General features: G+C 45.6%; 2 protein-coding genes across 2 annotated transcripts; both read right to left on the bottom strand.

The window, feature by feature from the left end:
- Positions 1–131: 131 nt before the first annotated feature.
- On the bottom strand, positions 132–10,994 carry mgab (MAX dimerization protein MGA b). Its single transcript, XM_076083997.1, has 18 exons — positions 10,847–10,994; positions 10,635–10,760; positions 10,312–10,428; positions 9,770–10,193; positions 8,874–9,081; positions 7,628–7,865; positions 7,245–7,417; positions 6,909–7,125; positions 6,526–6,752; positions 6,155–6,397; positions 5,512–5,773; positions 4,363–5,006; positions 4,137–4,234; positions 3,989–4,034; positions 3,659–3,811; positions 2,977–3,088; positions 1,994–2,599; positions 132–1,896 (listed from the first exon to the last, which is right to left on the bottom strand). Exons 1-18 carry the CDS (start codon positions 10,992–10,994, stop codon positions 953–955), a joined length of 4,986 nt encoding a protein of 1,661 aa, XP_075940112.1. The 3' UTR covers positions 132–952.
- A 2,098-nt stretch (positions 10,995–13,092) lies between these two features.
- On the bottom strand, positions 13,093–16,568 carry LOC142942319 (uncharacterized). The gene is made up of 2 exons (XM_076084596.1): positions 16,000–16,568; positions 13,093–14,915 (listed from the first exon to the last, which is right to left on the bottom strand). The coding sequence occupies exon 2, from the start codon at positions 14,883–14,885 to the stop codon at positions 13,302–13,304; it is 1,584 nt and encodes a 527-aa protein (XP_075940711.1). The 5' UTR covers positions 14,886–14,915; positions 16,000–16,568; the 3' UTR covers positions 13,093–13,301.
- Positions 16,569–18,278: the final 1,710 nt, after the last annotated feature.

Below are 18,278 nucleotides of genomic sequence, written 5' to 3' on the forward strand. Positions count from 1 at the left end.
CTGCTGTTGTTTAAACAATTGGGTAATGCACTTCAAGGTACAAGTTATCTTCTAGACAAATGTTTCTTCCATTTACAAAAACAGATAAATTCTCTTCTTAAAAACAACAAGGAATGAATACAGAAGCGCTGTAATAAATGCATGTCGTTTTTATTGATTTTAAAGGCCACATTATTTTCCACATTTTCAATTGAACAGAAGTAACAACCAGTGTTTCAAAATCATCCACAAAGTAAATGTATATTGCGATTAAAAAAAAGAAAAAGAATACAATATTTACAGGTTATTTTCATAGATACAATATATGGCTAATAGCTTTATTTCTTGATTGCTTCTGACACATCAGGTTTATGTGCACGTTACTGAGCTCACTCCCCAGAACACAGACCACTACTATACACACTACAGCAACGAGATCATGGGTGCTTTCTACCAACAAACATAAAGTGCTACTACATATGATTTCCACTGAGTTAATAACGGAAAACTTTCAAAAAGGGATACAGTCATCAAACTAGCTCTCGTTAAGAAACGACATAGGCTAACATGAGTTAATGAAGCAGTATTGGAACTGTAACCTGTAGTGATATTTCTATTTGCATAGGAAAGATCAGTAACAAAGGACTTCAACAAAAATCATGATTTGAATAAATCTCCATTTGCCGTTTCTGACGAAAAGTGAACAATTACGTAGGTGACAGAAATGTATCTTAGAAAACATATCAAAGCTGAATGTGGGAGTTTATTATCATCGTTCATACATTCAGCAGGTCAATTAATGCTTTCTCTTATAGTCTTTATACCCAAAAACTTCTCTCTCTAGTATGAAAAAAGGTCCACTGAGTTTTGTGCCAACACGTACAGAAAGGAGCAGGTCTGAGACGAACGGAGGTCTGACTACTGTGTGTGTGTGTGTGTGTGTGCGTTCTGCAGCTACAGGAAGATATGACGACTATTCAGACTCAGATTCGGCCTCAGATTCAAGCTCTGGTTCCAGTTCCTTTTCTACGTCTATCCAGGAGCGCTTCTTTGCACTGGGGAAGTCCTTTCCTAAAGCGCCTCGGGTTAGTGGCCGAGATGTGTTGACATTTCTAAGCGACGGGGTCTTTGCGGGACCTTCCTTGGGTTTGGAATCGGGGCTTTTAGAACTGCGAGAAAGTCGGACGGGGCTGTCCTCCGTGGAGTTGGATGGAATACTTCCTGCTTGCGCAACCGGAGGACTCCACAGCGGTGCAGTCTTCTTCTTCGGGGGCCTTCCTTTGCCTCGTTTCACTGGCACGGGGCTGTCACCGGCTGTTCCTGGGGAGCCCCCAGCTCGTGTCTTGGTCACCTTCGAAGTCAGTTTTTTGTTTTGTCTCTCTTCGACCAGAAGAGAGGTTTCCCTTTTACTGCCGTCCTTTACCCCCGTATATTTTTTACTCGTACCAACAGGGGTGACGGGGGGCTTTCGGGGCCTGCCTCTGCAGCGGCTGACTACAGGGGGTCTGGGAGCAGGCTTGGCAGAAGCAGGAACATGTTTCACACGATTAAAACTCAAGCAGGCAGTTGACGGAGTTTTGTTCAAACCCACCGCTGTGCCCCCCTCCTTGCCGCTCATCGCAGCTTGCAGAGCCACCGAAGGCATGAGGATTGATTTGTTCAGGAGGGCAAGCTCAGCCACGGGGGTCGCTACACCTGAACGCTTTGGGTTGGACTGTGACGCTGGTACAGTTTTCTCTTTCTCCAAAATATGATTGCTTCCTACAGCTACAAGGCGGTCAAGTTCAGAACTGCTCAAGTCTCCTTTCACCAATGATTCCACATCAAAAGGTTTCTTATTAGCCGGAGAGCTAACTTCATCCTCCCATCCTGTCTTCCTGGGTTCCATAACCGTGAGTGTATAGAAGCCATGACCAACTGTGAGAAGAGGGGGAAAATACACATGTAAGAAAATATAATTACACATAAATAAAGATCATTTGACTCACGGCCAGAGCGGGATGTCTTAACTTACGTGGTTTCAGAGATGAGGGAAGTATGATTCTGCCGTTTTTGGCCCGAATCAGAGGAAGAGAAAAGGACGGCGCGGGTTTAACGGGCGGCGTGCTGGAAGTGGGTGTTGTGGATGAAGACGAGGCTCCGTCCTGGGCGGCAGTGACCAGAGGTGTAGCCGCGGCAGAGCACTCCGGTTGGTGGGTGGGCACACTGACCTGTGCCGGGGCACCGGGTTTCTCCTGTTGCTCCTCGGACTTCTTCTGATGTTGACCGCCTTGTGGTGGGGGCGCAGGGACCTCGACCCGGGCTGCAGAGGACGCTGATGGGGGCTTGGGTGGCTGTGTACTGGATTGGTTAAGAGCCCTTTTTAGGTTGGACTGAAGCAGGGACATCAGCTGCTTTTGGGCTGCATTCGTGGTTGGTTTAGCCTGAGATGGAGCCCTGAAGAAGTCCGGCATTAACAGGGGTCTGGGCGGCAGCTGAGATGGAGGAGCAGTGGACTGTAGGAGAGCGGCTCTGGACTGGAGCAGATTGGAGAAGAAAGGCTTCCATTGAGTCTTTTCTTTCACTTTCTGCCTCTCGCAGATGTCCTTCAGCTTGTTTTTAATCAGCATGTCCGACTTTCCTAAAAATGAAAATAAAAAAGGGAATCTCATAAGACACAAGTCACCCAAAAATAAAAAATAAATAAAAAAAAGGTACAGGCCGGGTCAGCCTTACTGCTATCACATATTCTGGGCATCCAGACATGAGCAATGGAAATTGCTGTTATTCACAGAAACAACTGTGTTGTGCTTCTCATTCATGATCATCAGATAAAGACTTTGCAGTAGATATCTAACCACCATCATGTCAAGTACAAGATGTTTCACACGACACGAGTACCTTTTGTTCTGGATAACGAGCTTCAACTAATTCTCTACGACAGATTCCCATTTGAATAGTTCATGAATCAGCACGAAGCGATACTCGAGAACAACAGAAACAACAAACTGTGCATACCAGACAAAAGGGAAAGCTCCTTCACATAGAGGGACTGCATCCGAGTCAGCCTCCTCTTCTTCTCCTCCAGACACCTGGACGTCTCAACCAGCTTTTGGATTTCTTCCAGGGCCTGCAAACACGACACAACAGAGAAGACACGAGTGAAGACCGGGAGCCGGAGCTCTTTTGTTAAACTTGTATCGTTCTAAATTATTTATCTGTCGGCAGCCTCACACACATGTCATGCATACATGGATTGGACCTTCTTTGTTGTGAACAGTTACTCTTCATTCTTTTTTGATGCTAATTGGTGGAACAATACATTGTATAGAAAGAATTACAACACTTGATGTGGACATTAGAGGGCACTCAATTACTCCGTCAATCAGTTAACTTTGAGACAGTTCATGTGAGTAGATTTGTTAAAACGCTGCGTTTTTTTGGGAGTAGGGTTAATTAAAGTGAGATTCTTCATGAACTCACAATGTTCTGCCAAAGTTCAAACTGTTTTGGTTATTTCACACCATCGATTTCTGTGTTTTTAATTTCATCTGAGCTCTTCTCACTGGTGTGAATTAGAACAAAGTGACCTCGTCTATTTTTGTGAACCAATCGTGTTTGGATACTTGTAGGAATACACCATTAAAGAGGAAACACTTTTTCCTTGTAATTCCTGGCCCGTCATAGCTGTGGTACTGACCATTGAGAGGACGTGGAGCCGGGGGGCCCGGGCGTCTTTCGTCAGGACAGCCTGGAGTTTGTCAAAGAGGGTCCGCTGTTCACAGCGTCTTTGCCTTTCTAGCACCGTGTGGTTCTTCCGCCTCCTATTATCCTTACAATCCTCTGCTTTATCCTGGAATAGAGACGATATTAAATGCAAATAATAGCGACACTACTCTCTCTTACACTTTATATTCACAAGCACAAAGGCAGATGCTATTAGCACCATGTGTCAGAATATAAACGGTAGATGCTGCATGTGTACATGTATGTATATTTATCCTAAACCGAATATCTGTCTGTGTTGTACCTGGACGTTGAGTTCCTTTGTTGATCCCAAACCGTCGCTGGAATCTCTGAGCGGAGAGAAGAATCGAACACTTTGAGGGACAAAATTCATGCATTGGCAAAAAATACGCACAAGACCACACATGGTGTATTTCGTTGACATGTATTACCCAGGCTCCTTTAGTGCCGTGTGGACAACTTCTTTCATTTGAGCGATGGCCACTCCTTGTCTTACTTCTTCTACGGTCTCGATGTCCACCACCTCATCCTGAAAAAAACCAACATGCCGTTTTAAAATCTGACACAATAACTACAACATTCACAGGAGTAGATATGCAGATTTGTTTTGCATTGTCATTTTAGAACAAGAAACAAAAGACATTTCTTAATCCTCACATTTACATCTTCGTCAACCTCTCCACAGTAGTCTGAGGAGTCTGAGTCGGAGTCGGAGTCAGAGCTCAAGTCCTCTGAAGCGATGTCCGGATTTGATTCCACCTGCCTGCTGTTGGTTTCATCGTTCTCCTGTGATGGTATCTTCACATCACACAGCAGCTCAGGGGAGGGTCCAGGCTGCACTGATGTGCTGCTGGGTAGGTCCTTAGCTGCGGCACAAGTCTTCAATCCAAGGCACTCAGCTGCCGAGTGGCCAAAATTAATCACGGCATCTTTTTGTGGCCGGGCTTTATCCACAGCAGGCATGTTTGTAGTGTTCACAGCTTCTGAGGCGGCTCCATCGGCTCCATCGGCTCCATGCTTTGGGAGCTCAATGAGGGTGAAGCCCCCGGGCAGGGTAATGCCTGGCAACTTCTGGTCTCTGGTGCCCTGGTTAGCTGGAGGGAAGATCCTGAATGAGTAGGTGCCGCTCTGTCCTAAGAAGCTGGGGGTTTTCAGAGCCGGGGATACGGTGAGAGAGACGGGCGAGGACGTGGAGCTGTTCTGGAAGGGCCTGACCGAGCTGCGTATGCCAGAGGCGAAAGGGTCGACGGTGGAGGAGTCGATGGATCCCTTCATCGAAACGTCTGGCAGGAATATCTGAACTGCAGAAACAAAACAACGCAGGGTGGTGAGACAAAGAGACAGCAATCCTACTTCAACATATCGGCTTGATTTTGATATATTTAGACATTTAAAGTAGTTTAATCCTAAGCATGTTTCCGTTAATTAATTAATATGACATTAGGGATATTAGCACTGTTTGACCTGATGTTGATACATCTCAGTCTTTGTGTTTATACCAGTAACTACTGAAAGAGAGCACGATTAGGGCTTCTGAGCGCAACATAGACGCAAGTTTGTGAGTATCGTCTTCCCTCCTCCTCACTGTCCTGGTATTATTTATCCGTTAGAATCTAGATTTCTGAGCACACGTATTTAGGTGGTGGTGGTTTGATTTGCTTGAATGGTTTCAATGTTCAGCAGTAGCTGTAGGTATGTCTGTGTTGGAGGGTTCTCGAGTTGATTACTCTCCCCTCCTTTTGTGAAGCAATCAGTTTCAAGCTACGGTGTTAGTGCCGGAGTGCAGGAAGAGAGAGACGAGTTTACCCGGAGGCTGTTTCGGTGGCTTCAGATCAGCGGTTTTCCTTGCAGTTGGAACTGGAGGGACCACTGTGCCAGCAGCCTTTATGTGCGGAGCATCAGGAGTGGGGATTTTGTTAGTAGGGTCGGATTTCCGAGAGACTTTAAGAGAAATGCCGCCGGGAGGATGCAGTCGGCCTGTGATGAATGCTGCGAGGCGGTTGGCTGGATGTAGAGATCCCATGTTCCCCAGCAACAGCCTGGCCTGATTGTAGGATTTACCATTTACCTGCAAAGCAAGAAATACAATGATAGTACTAGTTGACAAAGACATCATCGTTTCCCCCCTAAAGACTATGAGTGCAAGTCATGTATTACAAGGTAAACCATATATACTTTATATCGTGGCCAAACCCGTCAAGCGCTGCCATGGGGCCCCAAAAATACTTTTTAACATCGACATACATTGGAAAAGAGAAGACTGTATCTCAGTGGATGGATTTGTTTTTGGGTGAATCAACTTCCCGTTCATGAATGAGCCCGAGAGGCTGGACAGAGGGATGGGAGGCGGGGTTAAAGGATGCTTGCACTTTTTGGCGGCAGGCAAAACCATAGAAATATACCCAGCCCCAATAGTGTTATAAATAAATGGTATTCCCTTCAGACTGACCTGTATTAGTCCATAAGCTTGGCAGCCAACGGGTTTGGTCCTGGCCTTCAGTCTGCCAGCAGGTAACACTCCACTCAGAAATGGTGTGACTCCAAACTGCACATCTGACTCTCCATTTGGGCAATCGTCCTCTTCTGCATCCATGTCCCCGTCGAAGCTTTTATCGGGCTGCTTTTCCTCATCGCTGTCATCGAATTCATCTTCCTCAGTGTCACTGGCTTTTGGCGGTTTACTGATGCGTAACTAGAAGAAGGGGAGGTAGAGCAGGACAAACACTACATAAGAGCTTATAATATTGAGAGGCTGGTCCAATAAGGCAATTTGAATGACTCGTTACTGCCACAGAGATGCATTGCTCCTCAGAGACTCACCCTGTAGGTGACGAAGGAGCCGCTGGGCTTCTTCATGAAGATCTTGGCGACCGGGTGGATGCGGTACGGTCCTACCCAGAAGCGTCGAGACAGTCTATTCTGATTCATGCGCTGACATAAAGCTTCCAGGACCATTTTGCGATCCTTTACCCACTTACACGCCGACTGGATCTCGATTTGCTTTTTCGCTTCTTTTTCACCGGCTGCGATTCCCTCAGAGACCCTTCCTGCCGGGCGACATAATCAACGTGGTTGTGTTTACCAACAAATAGCAGAATATCTTCAATATCACACTGTCACAGGGTAGGAAACCAAAAACAAACACAAAAGAACGAGGATTTAAGGATTTCAGTACACTTATTACGTCTTATTTGTTTCCGTACCTGCTTTTGTAACCAGTCGAGCACTGTGGGGCTTTTTGGGCAGGTCATCAGTGGTTGTTTTCTGTTGTTTTGCTGTTGTGATTAGTGCAGAAACATCAAGGATCTTGGGCTCAATGCTGAGTTCAGGGGGAGGCTTGCTGTTGAACTCCCTTACGCGCGCACACGTCATCATGCTCTCCAAGTATTTATACACCGGATCCTTATCCTCTTCTCGAATCTGCAATGATTTTCATTTTAGTTGTAAATAACAAAAAGGGAAAAAACAGTGTAATGCATGAATCAAACACTTTTAGTTCTAAAGTGTCATCAATAAGATTTAATAATAATGTATTTTACCGGTTGTGTTAGTCGAGCTCCACTGGTGCGTTTCTTTCCAGGAGCCAAACACGGTGGAGCAGTTTTGGGGATGAAGAGTGGTTCAGGATCCACTTCGTGAGTGCTGCGGTTCCACAGTCTATTAGCATGAGAGCCCGGGCGAGGCTGGACCATATGTTCCATATTAGTCATAGCTGGGGAGGGATAAAAGCATCTCATTGACACTTCTGAGTTACAGAGGGTCGGCAACCAAACTGAGCAGGAAACAAAAGCTACATAAATCTCCTCAAAATGTACGAGAGTTCAGTGATAAAAACAGATATGTAGGTATTAAGCCTATTCATCCTGAAACCACAATCGTAGAGCCACAAAGAACAGAGGGTATGAGAATAACTTGATCTTACAGTAAACAGGTTGGATCAGCTCTTCTCTCTCCCCCGCGCTCAACTGCTTGATGATCTTGCGTTTGAAGCAGGCGCAGCCGAACATGCATTCAGGCCGCCGGCAGTGGAAGGGAGCTCTGTTCAGATGCTGGAGACTCGAACACACGCAGCCCAGCGTGCAGAACTCCTGACCGCATTCAGGTCCCGTCGGTTTATACGTTGGATACTTGGTTACTTTCCAGACCTGACTGGGCAGCATCTGATCAAAAAGGAAGAGGAGAGACATCAAAACTATTTCAAATGTGTGCATGACGTGTCGATTTGTGTGTATGTTGTGAGCATTGTTGTCCTCTTACTTAAGCCACGCTCAGAGTACAGGAGTTTTAAATCCTAACCACTTTTAAAATGTGGTTCTCTCACACACACACACACACACACACACACACACACACACACACACACACACACACACACACACACACACACACACACACACACACACACACACACACACACACACACACACACACACACACACACACACACACACACACACCTCTCTAATCTCAAACATACACACAAACTACAAGATTTGAAAATAATGGCACATCACACATTAGAGGATATTATCAAGATTATCGTGCCAGAGGGCGCAACGCACCACCTCCCGAGATCTCACGAGGAAGCAGATGTAAATGAAAAAAGTGAGAAAAACAAACAGAAAGCAGAAGGCTGAACAAGTCTGGATGAGAAAAAGAGACGCGGTCAACACAGGTGGTCTATTCTGCAGCGAGAACTGAAGGTGAGATTCTAACTGGCAGTTTTAATATCTGTCAACAGAAGTGTGTTAGCCAACGTTAGCCTCAAGGGTAAGAACATTTACACGTTGCTTGGAAACACTGTCAGCTGCCCCAGCTCGTCTCTCTCGTTGGTTATTATGGCCCCGCTCGGATGTATTGACGATATCATCCAGATTTTAAGTGTTTGAAATTATCTGGGCGGCACGAAGCCCCCTGGAAGAGCGCAGGGCTTTGAAGCTAATTTGACATGGTGGCCATACGGTGGAATTAAAAGTACGAGTCTGTCAAGTCCCGGACCAGAATCCCCCTCCGCGGTGAATCGGGGTTAAATCGGCCCAAAACTCCTGTTGTCGGAGCTCCGTTTCACCAATTTACATGACATTTAAAGCACGTCAGCCTCATCGTTAATATCAAATGACACTGTAAACGGACCCTACGAGAGAACACTTGTTCAGTATGTTGCACACCTGTTTAGTCAGCAAACCAGCCAGAGCCACCGACAGTCGTTCTGTAGTGAGATGAGTTCTGCTCAGACCCTGGTGCAGGGCTCCGTGCTCCATCTGCATCAGTCTGCGCTGGAACTTAGTGAGGCCTGAAGGTCTGTGTGTCATCGCCGGGCTCTGCCCAAAGCTCAACGCCGGCCTCTGGCCGAGTCCTGGCAGGTACGCGGATAATCTGAAGAGGCAGGACGATCTGATTAAAATACTATAGCAGGATTAAAAGGAGCAGTCAAACAGAAAGAAGCCCTCTAAAAGCTTCATTTTATTTTAACGATATGCATTTTGCAACATTCACACTTATAAGTACATATAAAATAAAAACATATGCTCATGGGTCACCATTGTCCTAGAATTTAAGACATCTGAAAGTGAGGAAATTAATAACCAGTAAAACTAGCATTTGTGCTACAAGTGGAAACTAATGGTAGAAAACGAATTGTGTAAAATGTACGTCTCTAGCTATTTCATATTCATGTCATCAGATAAACATTTCAACAACACTGTGGCTGACTCCGTCAAGATATTACTTTTTAAAGGACTCATGGGTTCACTGGAAAAGAAAACTTAAATATTAGACGATATAATAGATCAGTTGGCTGAAAGAAAATAAATAGTTTGGGGCAAAAATAACAAACATTTTGATGGTACGAGCTTCTCAAAAGTGAAGATTTCTTTCTTTCTTTATCATCAACATTTTGGATTAACTGTTGGTTGGACAAAAAAGCAATGTGAAGGCGTCTCCGTAGTCTTCAAAATGTCACTTCAGGACACTATGATGGACTAATTTCTGATGTTTTATACACCAAAGGAGAAACTAATCAATAGGTTATTCCCTGGAAGTGAAATTACAAACACACGCATACCTCTGTGCTGCTGGCTGAGTGTGTGAAGACCCAGGCGGCTGCGAGGACGCAGGCGGGTGTGTGGACCGGACTCCAGCCTGAACAGGGGTCTCGGGGCTGGCCAGAGGAGGAGCCGGCGACGCCAGGGCAGAGTACAGGAGGGGTTTGTGGGAAAGCGGGCAGGGTCTGTTGGCCCCCAGGGGGAATTTGGAAGCAGCTTTTCGATGCTTGAGTACGCTGTCCAGGGTCTTTACGTAGCTGGAGCTTTTGACAGGCAGCCGATAGGCCACAGAGTCCTCACAGTTTGTGGAGAAGGCCGCGGCTCGCTCACTGATGTACTGAGCTTCGCTCTCCAAGTACTCGTCCAACATGTTGCTGCAGAACGCAGAAAGGTTCTTCTGTGATCCTTTAGGAGAGGACGGACGAAGACCCTTTAATCCGTCCACTAAAGGAAGAAGGAATCAGACACAAGTACATGCGGTTGGTTTCAGTACAGTCAATCACTTGGTAATTAGTCCCGTTGCATGATAAAAGAGACACTGTAGCTACAACAAGAAGCTTACCGTCACAGTTAGAAGGAGACGTTTCTTTGTTTCTTATGAACTTGTTTCTCCATCCCTTTATTTTTGTCATGTCACTTGTCTTTCCTGTCCGTGACATGAAGGACATGAACTCTTTATCTGTGAAGGAATCAGCACAACAGTATTCAATGTTTAAGTGTTTATGGTTTAAGCGCTGCAGCAGAACACGAGTTTCTCAATTTCTTCTTCCAACACACATTTACACAAATCTACATAAATTTGTTATCAATGACGTCGACAACTCGCCCCGGCAGAACGTACCTTCAATAAACATTCTCAAACTGTCAAAGATCAGTCCAACTTACCAGCAGGAGACAGAGCCCCGGCCTTGCTTTCTTCTGGCAGGTTTGGGGGAGGAAGTGGCAGATGAACCCTGAGATACTGCAGGTCGATGGACTTCATCGGGTCCAAGGAGCTCAACTTCATGCCCACTAGAAAACAAAAAGTATCAACACTTTATCACTCTGTCTAGACTACGTAACCGCTGGGATGTTTATGTGTGTCTGTATGAACTCACCCTCCTGCAGCACAGGATGGATGACTTGTCTGTGTTTGAGAACCCGGAGGTCCTGCAGCAGGGTGGCCTCCAAGCGGGCAATCTTCTCCTCATCCGTCTCTGGAATCACGTCCGCTGTGATGTTTTCAGAGGGTCGTGCACATGACATTTGATTAATTGTTAGTTAAATGAGGTGACAAGAGGTTAATGCACGAGTTTCATAACATAGGTATAACATCCACAGTATAACAGCTCAGACGTGAGCCACATGAAAGAGGTCTTTGCATTGCTTACCTTTTTCCTTCCACTGCACCGGTGTCAATGGGGATATTGGGGATGCTGCTGGTGTGCTATTGGCTGGCTTGTCCCCGACGTGAACCTCAAGAGCTTCCTGTCACATTTAAAGACAATAAAAGCTTTAAAACACCCTGAAACTTTTACTACCACGCACCCAGAATCACTCTGGTATTCAATGACAAACCCCCATCATCAGATAAGTGCAGAGCAACCTTTGCAGTCATTTGAGGCGTTCCACTAAATTTTCTATGGTTTTACCTTCGAGGTAAACGACACAAACAGCAGGCCCTCTACATCATCCAGCTCTGGTTGCATAGCGACAGTCAATGACGGGCTGTGGAATACCGTGGGGGGGGCAGCAGCAGCTGCAGCTTTCCAGTCTCTTCCCCGCGAATTGGACCAATGTCTGTTAATCCTCTTCCTCCGCTTGTGGTACCCGGGTGACGATCCCGGGGTCGACGTGGAGGTAGCGGGAGCGATGGCTACGGCAGCCTGAGGTTCTTCTTTGGGCTCGACAAGCGGACGGTGATTTTGGACAAGCACGAGCTCACCGAGGGCTTGCTTGCCTCTTAGACAGTGGACGTACGGGTCGTCCTTGGTGGAGGAGGTAGTAGACATGATGGGCTTCAGGACCAGTCGGGTCCTTTGCTCATTTGAGAGAGAAGCAGAGACGGCGGGAGTCTTTGTGCTGTAAGACAGTGAAAAAGGATGTTTCTGATGATCTCATTAGGTGATTCCAGCAGTTTAACTGATGTAAGACCACCCGTTTCCCCAGCGTATGTCTGTGTACGCGTTGTTGCGCAACATGTTTAGAGTCTAACATGCCCCGAATCCTAAACCTGTCATGGGTAACAAAGGTTGGAAGAAAGACACAATGTCAGGCTTAGTGATTGATGACTTTCAGCCATCGGTGACAGACGATCGGCCAAACCGGATCTCTGTAACGCGATCCAATCCAACAGCCCCGCAATAAACGCTGACTTTGAAACTCCATAATTTTGGTTGTAAGTTCAAAACACTTTTGAGGTGTTGTTCTTGTTAAGCAAAAGTCCTGTTTTCAGTTTCCCCTGAAACACTGCGCTGGACTTCATCATGTGTAAAGATGTTAGTTATTCTATCCATCCGCCGTGAATATGGTGGTTTCTTAAAGTGACCCGACAGAATTTATCCTCAACATGCTACATAGATGCACAATTGGGTTTAGGTTACTTTGAAGACTTTGTTTGTATACCACAGTTATAACAAGAGGATTGCTTTTAGTATATGTTTTGGTGTACATCTTTGTGGCTGTATTTCCCTCATGTTTCTTTTTAAAAAGCCTCATGTACAGGTGAGGTAAAACAAACACTAAACACAGAGCATCTGGTCCGTGTGCAAAAATGTTTGTTAATATTCTGCGGCTAGCGAGATGTCAAATAAACTAAAACAGCCAGTCTGACAACATCCTGTTAGCATTAAACATTAAAATACAAAACTTTGCAAGAAAAAAAGCATCGTGAATGAATTATTTTTGGTTGTGAAAGCTTTTCCAAAAGTTGCACATAGTCAAATACCAAATGTATACACTTCATGGCCACTTTATTAGGTACACCTAAAGAAATCGAATGCAATCCAGTGCAACAGCTCTGTCAAATATTCTGCATTTATTAAGTTTATAATGGATAGTTTTCTTTAAAACTTCAACTATATCTTTATTACAGTTGTTGTACTGCATTACATTGAAATGGGTTCCTCTGTAAAAGGGTAAAACATTAGAAACACCTCGAGAGGATGACTGGCATGAAGCTATTAACTGTTTTAACACCGGCTTTATCTGCAAACTCCACAGATTTCATCTTCTATTCAGAGAAAACAAGATGGATAATAGCTCCATCACCTCTCTGGTTAAAATGTCACAGAGAGAAAAAAGGAATTATATTCATCTTCTGTCGATGAAAAGACAGATCACGTCAAGGAGCTTAGCCGTTTTATATAAATAAAAAAATAAAAAGCTCCTTGGATTGTTCTGCTGGGTCTCCCTCTAAAGACGTGTCACTTCCTGGATAAAGAGACTGTAAATGTTACCACAAGAAACGACAACCTCTGTGATTAAACGGTAATAACCCGTCATTTGTGAATATTAAGAAGTGTACATCAATGTGTTGCATACAGAACAAATAAATAAAAACTAGATATAGACTCACCTCAGATCCACAACCTCCTCCTTCTCCTTCTCCTTCTTCTCGTTGGGTTCAGCAGGTGTTGAAACAGGAGGCTGAGTGTCCGTCAGCAGCACAGGTGGAGCCTCAGTAGCGACCCGGATCAGCCGGGTGTTGTTCCCGTCCTCCCGGAAGCCTTTCGCGAACGGATTGTGATTAATTTTCAGCTGGGTGATCCGAAAGTTCTGATAAGTCGTCACGGCCATGAACTCAGTTTGCGGAAAAGTGAAAGTCATGCTCTCTGGTCCCATAACCACCGGCTGGGCCGGCGTGGGTACGTCCCCGTCCGGGACGGGTATCACATGTAGCCGAGGAATGTAGCGATGCATGGAGTTTAGGATTATATGACCGTCGAGGTCTTGAGGATGATTGGTCAGTTTGAGTTTGTAGAACGACACCAAGGTGCCCATCCACTCCGAGCCCAGGCCGGGTGAGTAATGGTGGGAAAAAGCCCGGATCAGACCCTGGCTCTGGTGCTCCGCCGGTCCGGTGATCTCCCATTTGGTTGAGCTCCAGCGGTACCTGTACGGGTCCGATGGAACAATGGAGAGGACCAAACTGTACTGCCGGTTTGGATCCAGACCAGACAGGCGATATCGGCAGTACGGGAACATGCGGCGCCCCGGTTTCGTGAGAATCATCTCCGTTCCACAGCCGTAGAACTGCTTCCACACGCTGTTGTTCTCCAGAGTGACACTCACACCTTTGAAGATCAGCACCGCGGGAAAGTTATTCACCACGCCCGGTTTGCCATATGTGGTAGATGGCAACACAGGGGACGATGGCGGTGGTGGTTCTGATCCTCGTCTGATGCTGACGAGGCTCAACCCCATGTCTGTTAGGGAGTCCGACGCCGACGCTATACGTGAGGTAGCTGGGCTCGTTTCAACAGGCGGTGTTGCGGCCGGCTTGGCTGGGCTAGCTTCAGCTTCAGCGGGCGAAGAGAGAGCTGAGCTGCAGTCGTTACTTGCCACGGAGACGGCTTTCGTCTCCATTGTTGTCTCGCTCGGGAAAGGATCGGGTCTCGTGGTGGTCGGAACGGGCGGTGTTGCGGCCGGCTTGGCTGGGCTAGCTTCAGCGGGCGAAGAGAGAGCCGAGCTGCAGTCGTTACTTGCCACGGAGACGGCTTTCGTCTCAATTGTTGTCTCGCTCGGGAAAGGATCGGGTCTCGTGGTGGTCGGAACGGGCGGTGTTGCGGCCGGCTTGGCTGGGCTAGCTTCAGCGGGCGAAGAGAGAGCCGAGCTGCAGTCGTTACTTGCCATGGAGACGGCTTTCGTCTCAATCGTTGTCTCGCTCGGGAAAGGATCGAGTCTCGTGGTGGTCGGAACGGGCGGTGTTGCGGCCGGCTTGGCTGGGCTAGCTTCAGCTTCAGTGGGCGAAGAAAGAGCCGAGCTGCAGTCGTTACTTGCCACGGAGACGGCTTTCGAGGTGGTCGGCTCGAGAGGAGTCGAGGACGGGACGGTCGTGGGAGGAGCTGGGGAGGGGATGTTAGTGGAGCTCCCCTCCTCATCCTCCAACGCATGGGGGTCCTCCATCGATGTGGGCTCAGAGTCGGTGGCCGGCATCACCAACGGCTGTCCCGCTTCATTTGATACCTGACAGAAAACGGTATGATTACAACAATGTTAACGAAACAGCACAGCAGTTAATTAAACATAAGGGATGAAATCAGACAGAAGATAAAAATGATGGCCAAATAAAACCCAGGCAAAAGCAATTACAGCAAATACCATGCAAGAACTGTAAACAATTTAGCAGCCAATACATCCAAAAATGTGCAGTTCTACTTTAAAAAAAAAGGGTGTAAACAACCGTAGTAGTGTTATTTACTTCATCCTTAAGAACTGACATTTAAAATAAATATATATATGTGATCATTTTTCAGATTCAGCGTTGTACCACAGTGCTACCTGTACCGGCTGCCAGTAAACATGCTCTAAATGTACAGTCAAAACCAAATAGTATTCAAAATGTAAACGTTGCTGGTTGTGTGAATGTGTTGTAATCTATAGAGCACAACAGACCACATGTCAAGATGCCTCATTGCGTCAAACCAGAGCAACTTAAATAAATCAGCTCCTAATGGATGAAAATTTATGATTTATTTACAGCCACGGGCCATTTCATACGTGGTTCTTCTAAGAGCTAGTGGTACCAAATGACACAAAGGGAGTTTGAGTATTATTATTTTTAAAGTTTAATATATAATTTCTCTACTGAGAGAAGTGGACTTTGTCTCCGCGAGGTGTGACCGACCAATAGCCTGCCTGGTCTCGCACAGCTGAGGACATGCATGGCTGAAATGCTCGGACAGGCCCGTATGTTTTTTTAAGTATCGATAACACCCTCAGAACGGGACGTTTTGTTTCTACCTGCACGTGCATAAATGGTGAGATCAACCTCCGTCGACGACAGAGCACGAGCTAGTAACGTAAACAGTTCCCCTGACGCCCTGCCCTCTCTGGGTCAATTTAATAATCACACCAGCACACAGATGCTGTGCACTAAAAAGGTGTTTACCGGTCGAACGAGGGCGTTAAATCTGTTGCTACCGGCGTGTTTACCGCTCAAACTCCCAACTGTTCTCCCGTGTAACTATTTTGCATCCTTAAAAATAAAAAAGAAGAAGAAGAAGAAGCGCACACACACACACACAAGGCCGCCCGCTCCTCCACTCACCAAGTTGGAAAAGTTGCAGGTTTCACTAACGCCTCACCTTTCCGTCGTCGAGGGTTACAGAAAGCCTCGTGGCCCGCGACGTCACGTCAACATTTACGGTAAAAAACTCCACAACTGTTGCGCGTCGTCGCCGTTTAAACGGGGGCCTCGAGTGAATCCCTCGAACGTGAACACAAACTGGCAAATGGAGGCCGAGAGCCACGCCAAGTGTGCTCGCATCGACCGACCGACCCCGTGCATGCACGCAAGTGAAGCCAAAGCGCATGCACAAGATATCAACCCCCCTCTCTCTCTCTTTCTTTTTCAATGGCGCGTGATTCCCGGGCCGCCAGCGCGAGGAGGAAAGCGGGAGTCCACCATCCCGGAGATCTTTTTTTTTTCTCGCTTTGCTCCCACCTCGAGCTCAGTCCGCGCGCGCAGGACAACTCTCAGCAAGTTTGCGCGAAAAACGTTTCGTTTTTAAAAATAATTCCTGATATGAACGGACTTTTATCTTCCTTTCCTTTTGTATTGCCTTCACTTCTTATCTTATTCTCACCCTCTCATACAAACACACACTCTCCTCTCTGTCCCTCTCGCGCTCTCACACACACACACACACACACACACACATCCGTGCTCTCGAGCGGTGACGTCACACGTTCGCCATGGCGGTTGAGCTCCAGCAGCCAATGCGCAGGCTCCCCTCCCGAGGACTTTACCGGACAGTTCTGTCATCATGGTGCCGGTGGGTCTGAGACTTTGACCCCAAAACACCGCTGACTCTTAAAATAAATTAAAAGTAGTATGTAGTAGTTAATGCCCCCCTCGCGACAATTAATTAAAAAATGTACCCGCATATTCTAAATCAATAACTTCAGGTTTACCTTTTCCAAAAAATGAAGCCGCAAAACAATGTTAACTGGCTTCTTTTCTTCTGATAAGATGGCGGCTAAATGCGAAATATGATAAATACTTTACTCAAACAAGCCAATCTATAGCAAATAATACGCTTTAATTTAAATGTGTAGTGTTAAGGACAGCTGGACACCAACTGAATGTCCCCTTTATGGGTTTGTAATATATCTATTACCGGAAGTACATCATCCACCCAAAATAATGTCTAAACTTGTGAGATATTCCACATATTTGCCACCAAAAGCTCCTGCAGGCGACACTGGACTGGACACTGACAAGTCGTATTATGACTGAGAAATAACAAAAATGGTGTCTAAATGTAAGTAACAAACGAAATGGAAGGAAGATGGCTCAGTTCAGGGGGGTTGGGCTCCAATGGCTCGATGTTTCAAGTAAAACATGTTTCAAGAAATAAAACATGGAATAAATATGGCGAGTGTGCATAACAGCTGTTGTGCATGAGTGCAAACATGGTTTAACAGCTGATTAAGTGAAATATCATCTGCGCACTTTGTGTTTTCATGTGTGAAATAAAACACAATAAACAACACCACATCTCTAAAAATATTATAATCCGTTATAGGGTTATAGTTCGTCCCACACAAATGGAAAAGCTGAATTATGTCAACATCAGGAGTGACGTTTAACCCAACAGGGCGGAGTCTAACCAGGAGAACTAGGAAGTGGGGGGGAAAAGCCCACGTGAACCTACCGATCTTTTGTGTTCCATGTGGGGATCTCGTGGCTACATGCTGCTGCCACGTTCCTGTTGTGGAGCAGCAGTTTATCCTAAAACCTGTGCAGTTATGTGGCTTTGATAAAGTATTTAAAATATATATGTATTTGATAGTCAGGAAAGGTTTTTACACGTGTCATATTAAGACAATAATCTGCAGGAGGCAAAACCTCCCATAAAAACTCAAATATTAAGATTTTACACCATAGTCATTTTCTATTTTTTCCAGTAACAGGAAGTTGATATGTTTTCAGAGGAACAATTTATTTAAGAGTCTAACATAAAGGTATTTACTGTACAACTTTAACAATATAAACATTATATATGTGGAATATGAACTTCTTTTCTGGTAGAAAAATAAATAAATCAGGACGTTAGCCTAAAATGGTCCAGACATATAACAGCTAAGTCTAAATAACACTTATTTTTAATATTTTAATAGAACAACCCACATTATTACTATTTAACCACCACACGTTGACAGATTAAGTATTTTTAATATCTGCAGCAAATACACAGATCCCATGGGCTCTTTATATTTACTGCATAATAAATCACACTTAACTAAAGAGTTCTTATAGTATAACAACTCTTCAATAAGTGTGACTTTGTTTTCTACTTCCATAACAAACAACAGAGTGTATAG

The sequence above is a fragment of the Anarhichas minor genome, unplaced genomic scaffold (assembly GCF_050575085.1).
Source record: "Anarhichas minor isolate MPS153535 unplaced genomic scaffold, ASM5057508v1 ptg000136l, whole genome shotgun sequence".
Lineage (NCBI taxonomy): Eukaryota > Metazoa > Chordata > Actinopteri > Perciformes > Anarhichadidae > Anarhichas > Anarhichas minor.

Excerpts from the sequence above, each read along its gene's own strand:
- mgab (XM_076083997.1), bottom strand. The coding sequence starts at position 10,994 with ATGTCATGTGCACGACCCTCTGAAAACATCACAGCGGACGTGATTCCA. Across the intron at positions 9,082-9,769 it reads ACTCAGCCAGCAGCACAGAG|ATTATCCGCGTACCTGCCAG; the intron begins GTATGCGTGTGT and ends CTGCCTCTTCAG. Across the intron at positions 7,126-7,244 it reads GAGCTCGACTAACACAACCG|ATTCGAGAAGAGGATAAGGA; the intron begins GTAAAATACATT and ends AAATCATTGCAG.
- LOC142942319 (XM_076084596.1), bottom strand. The coding sequence starts at position 14,885 with ATGCCGGCCACCGACTCTGAGCCCACATCGATGGAGGACCCCCATGCG.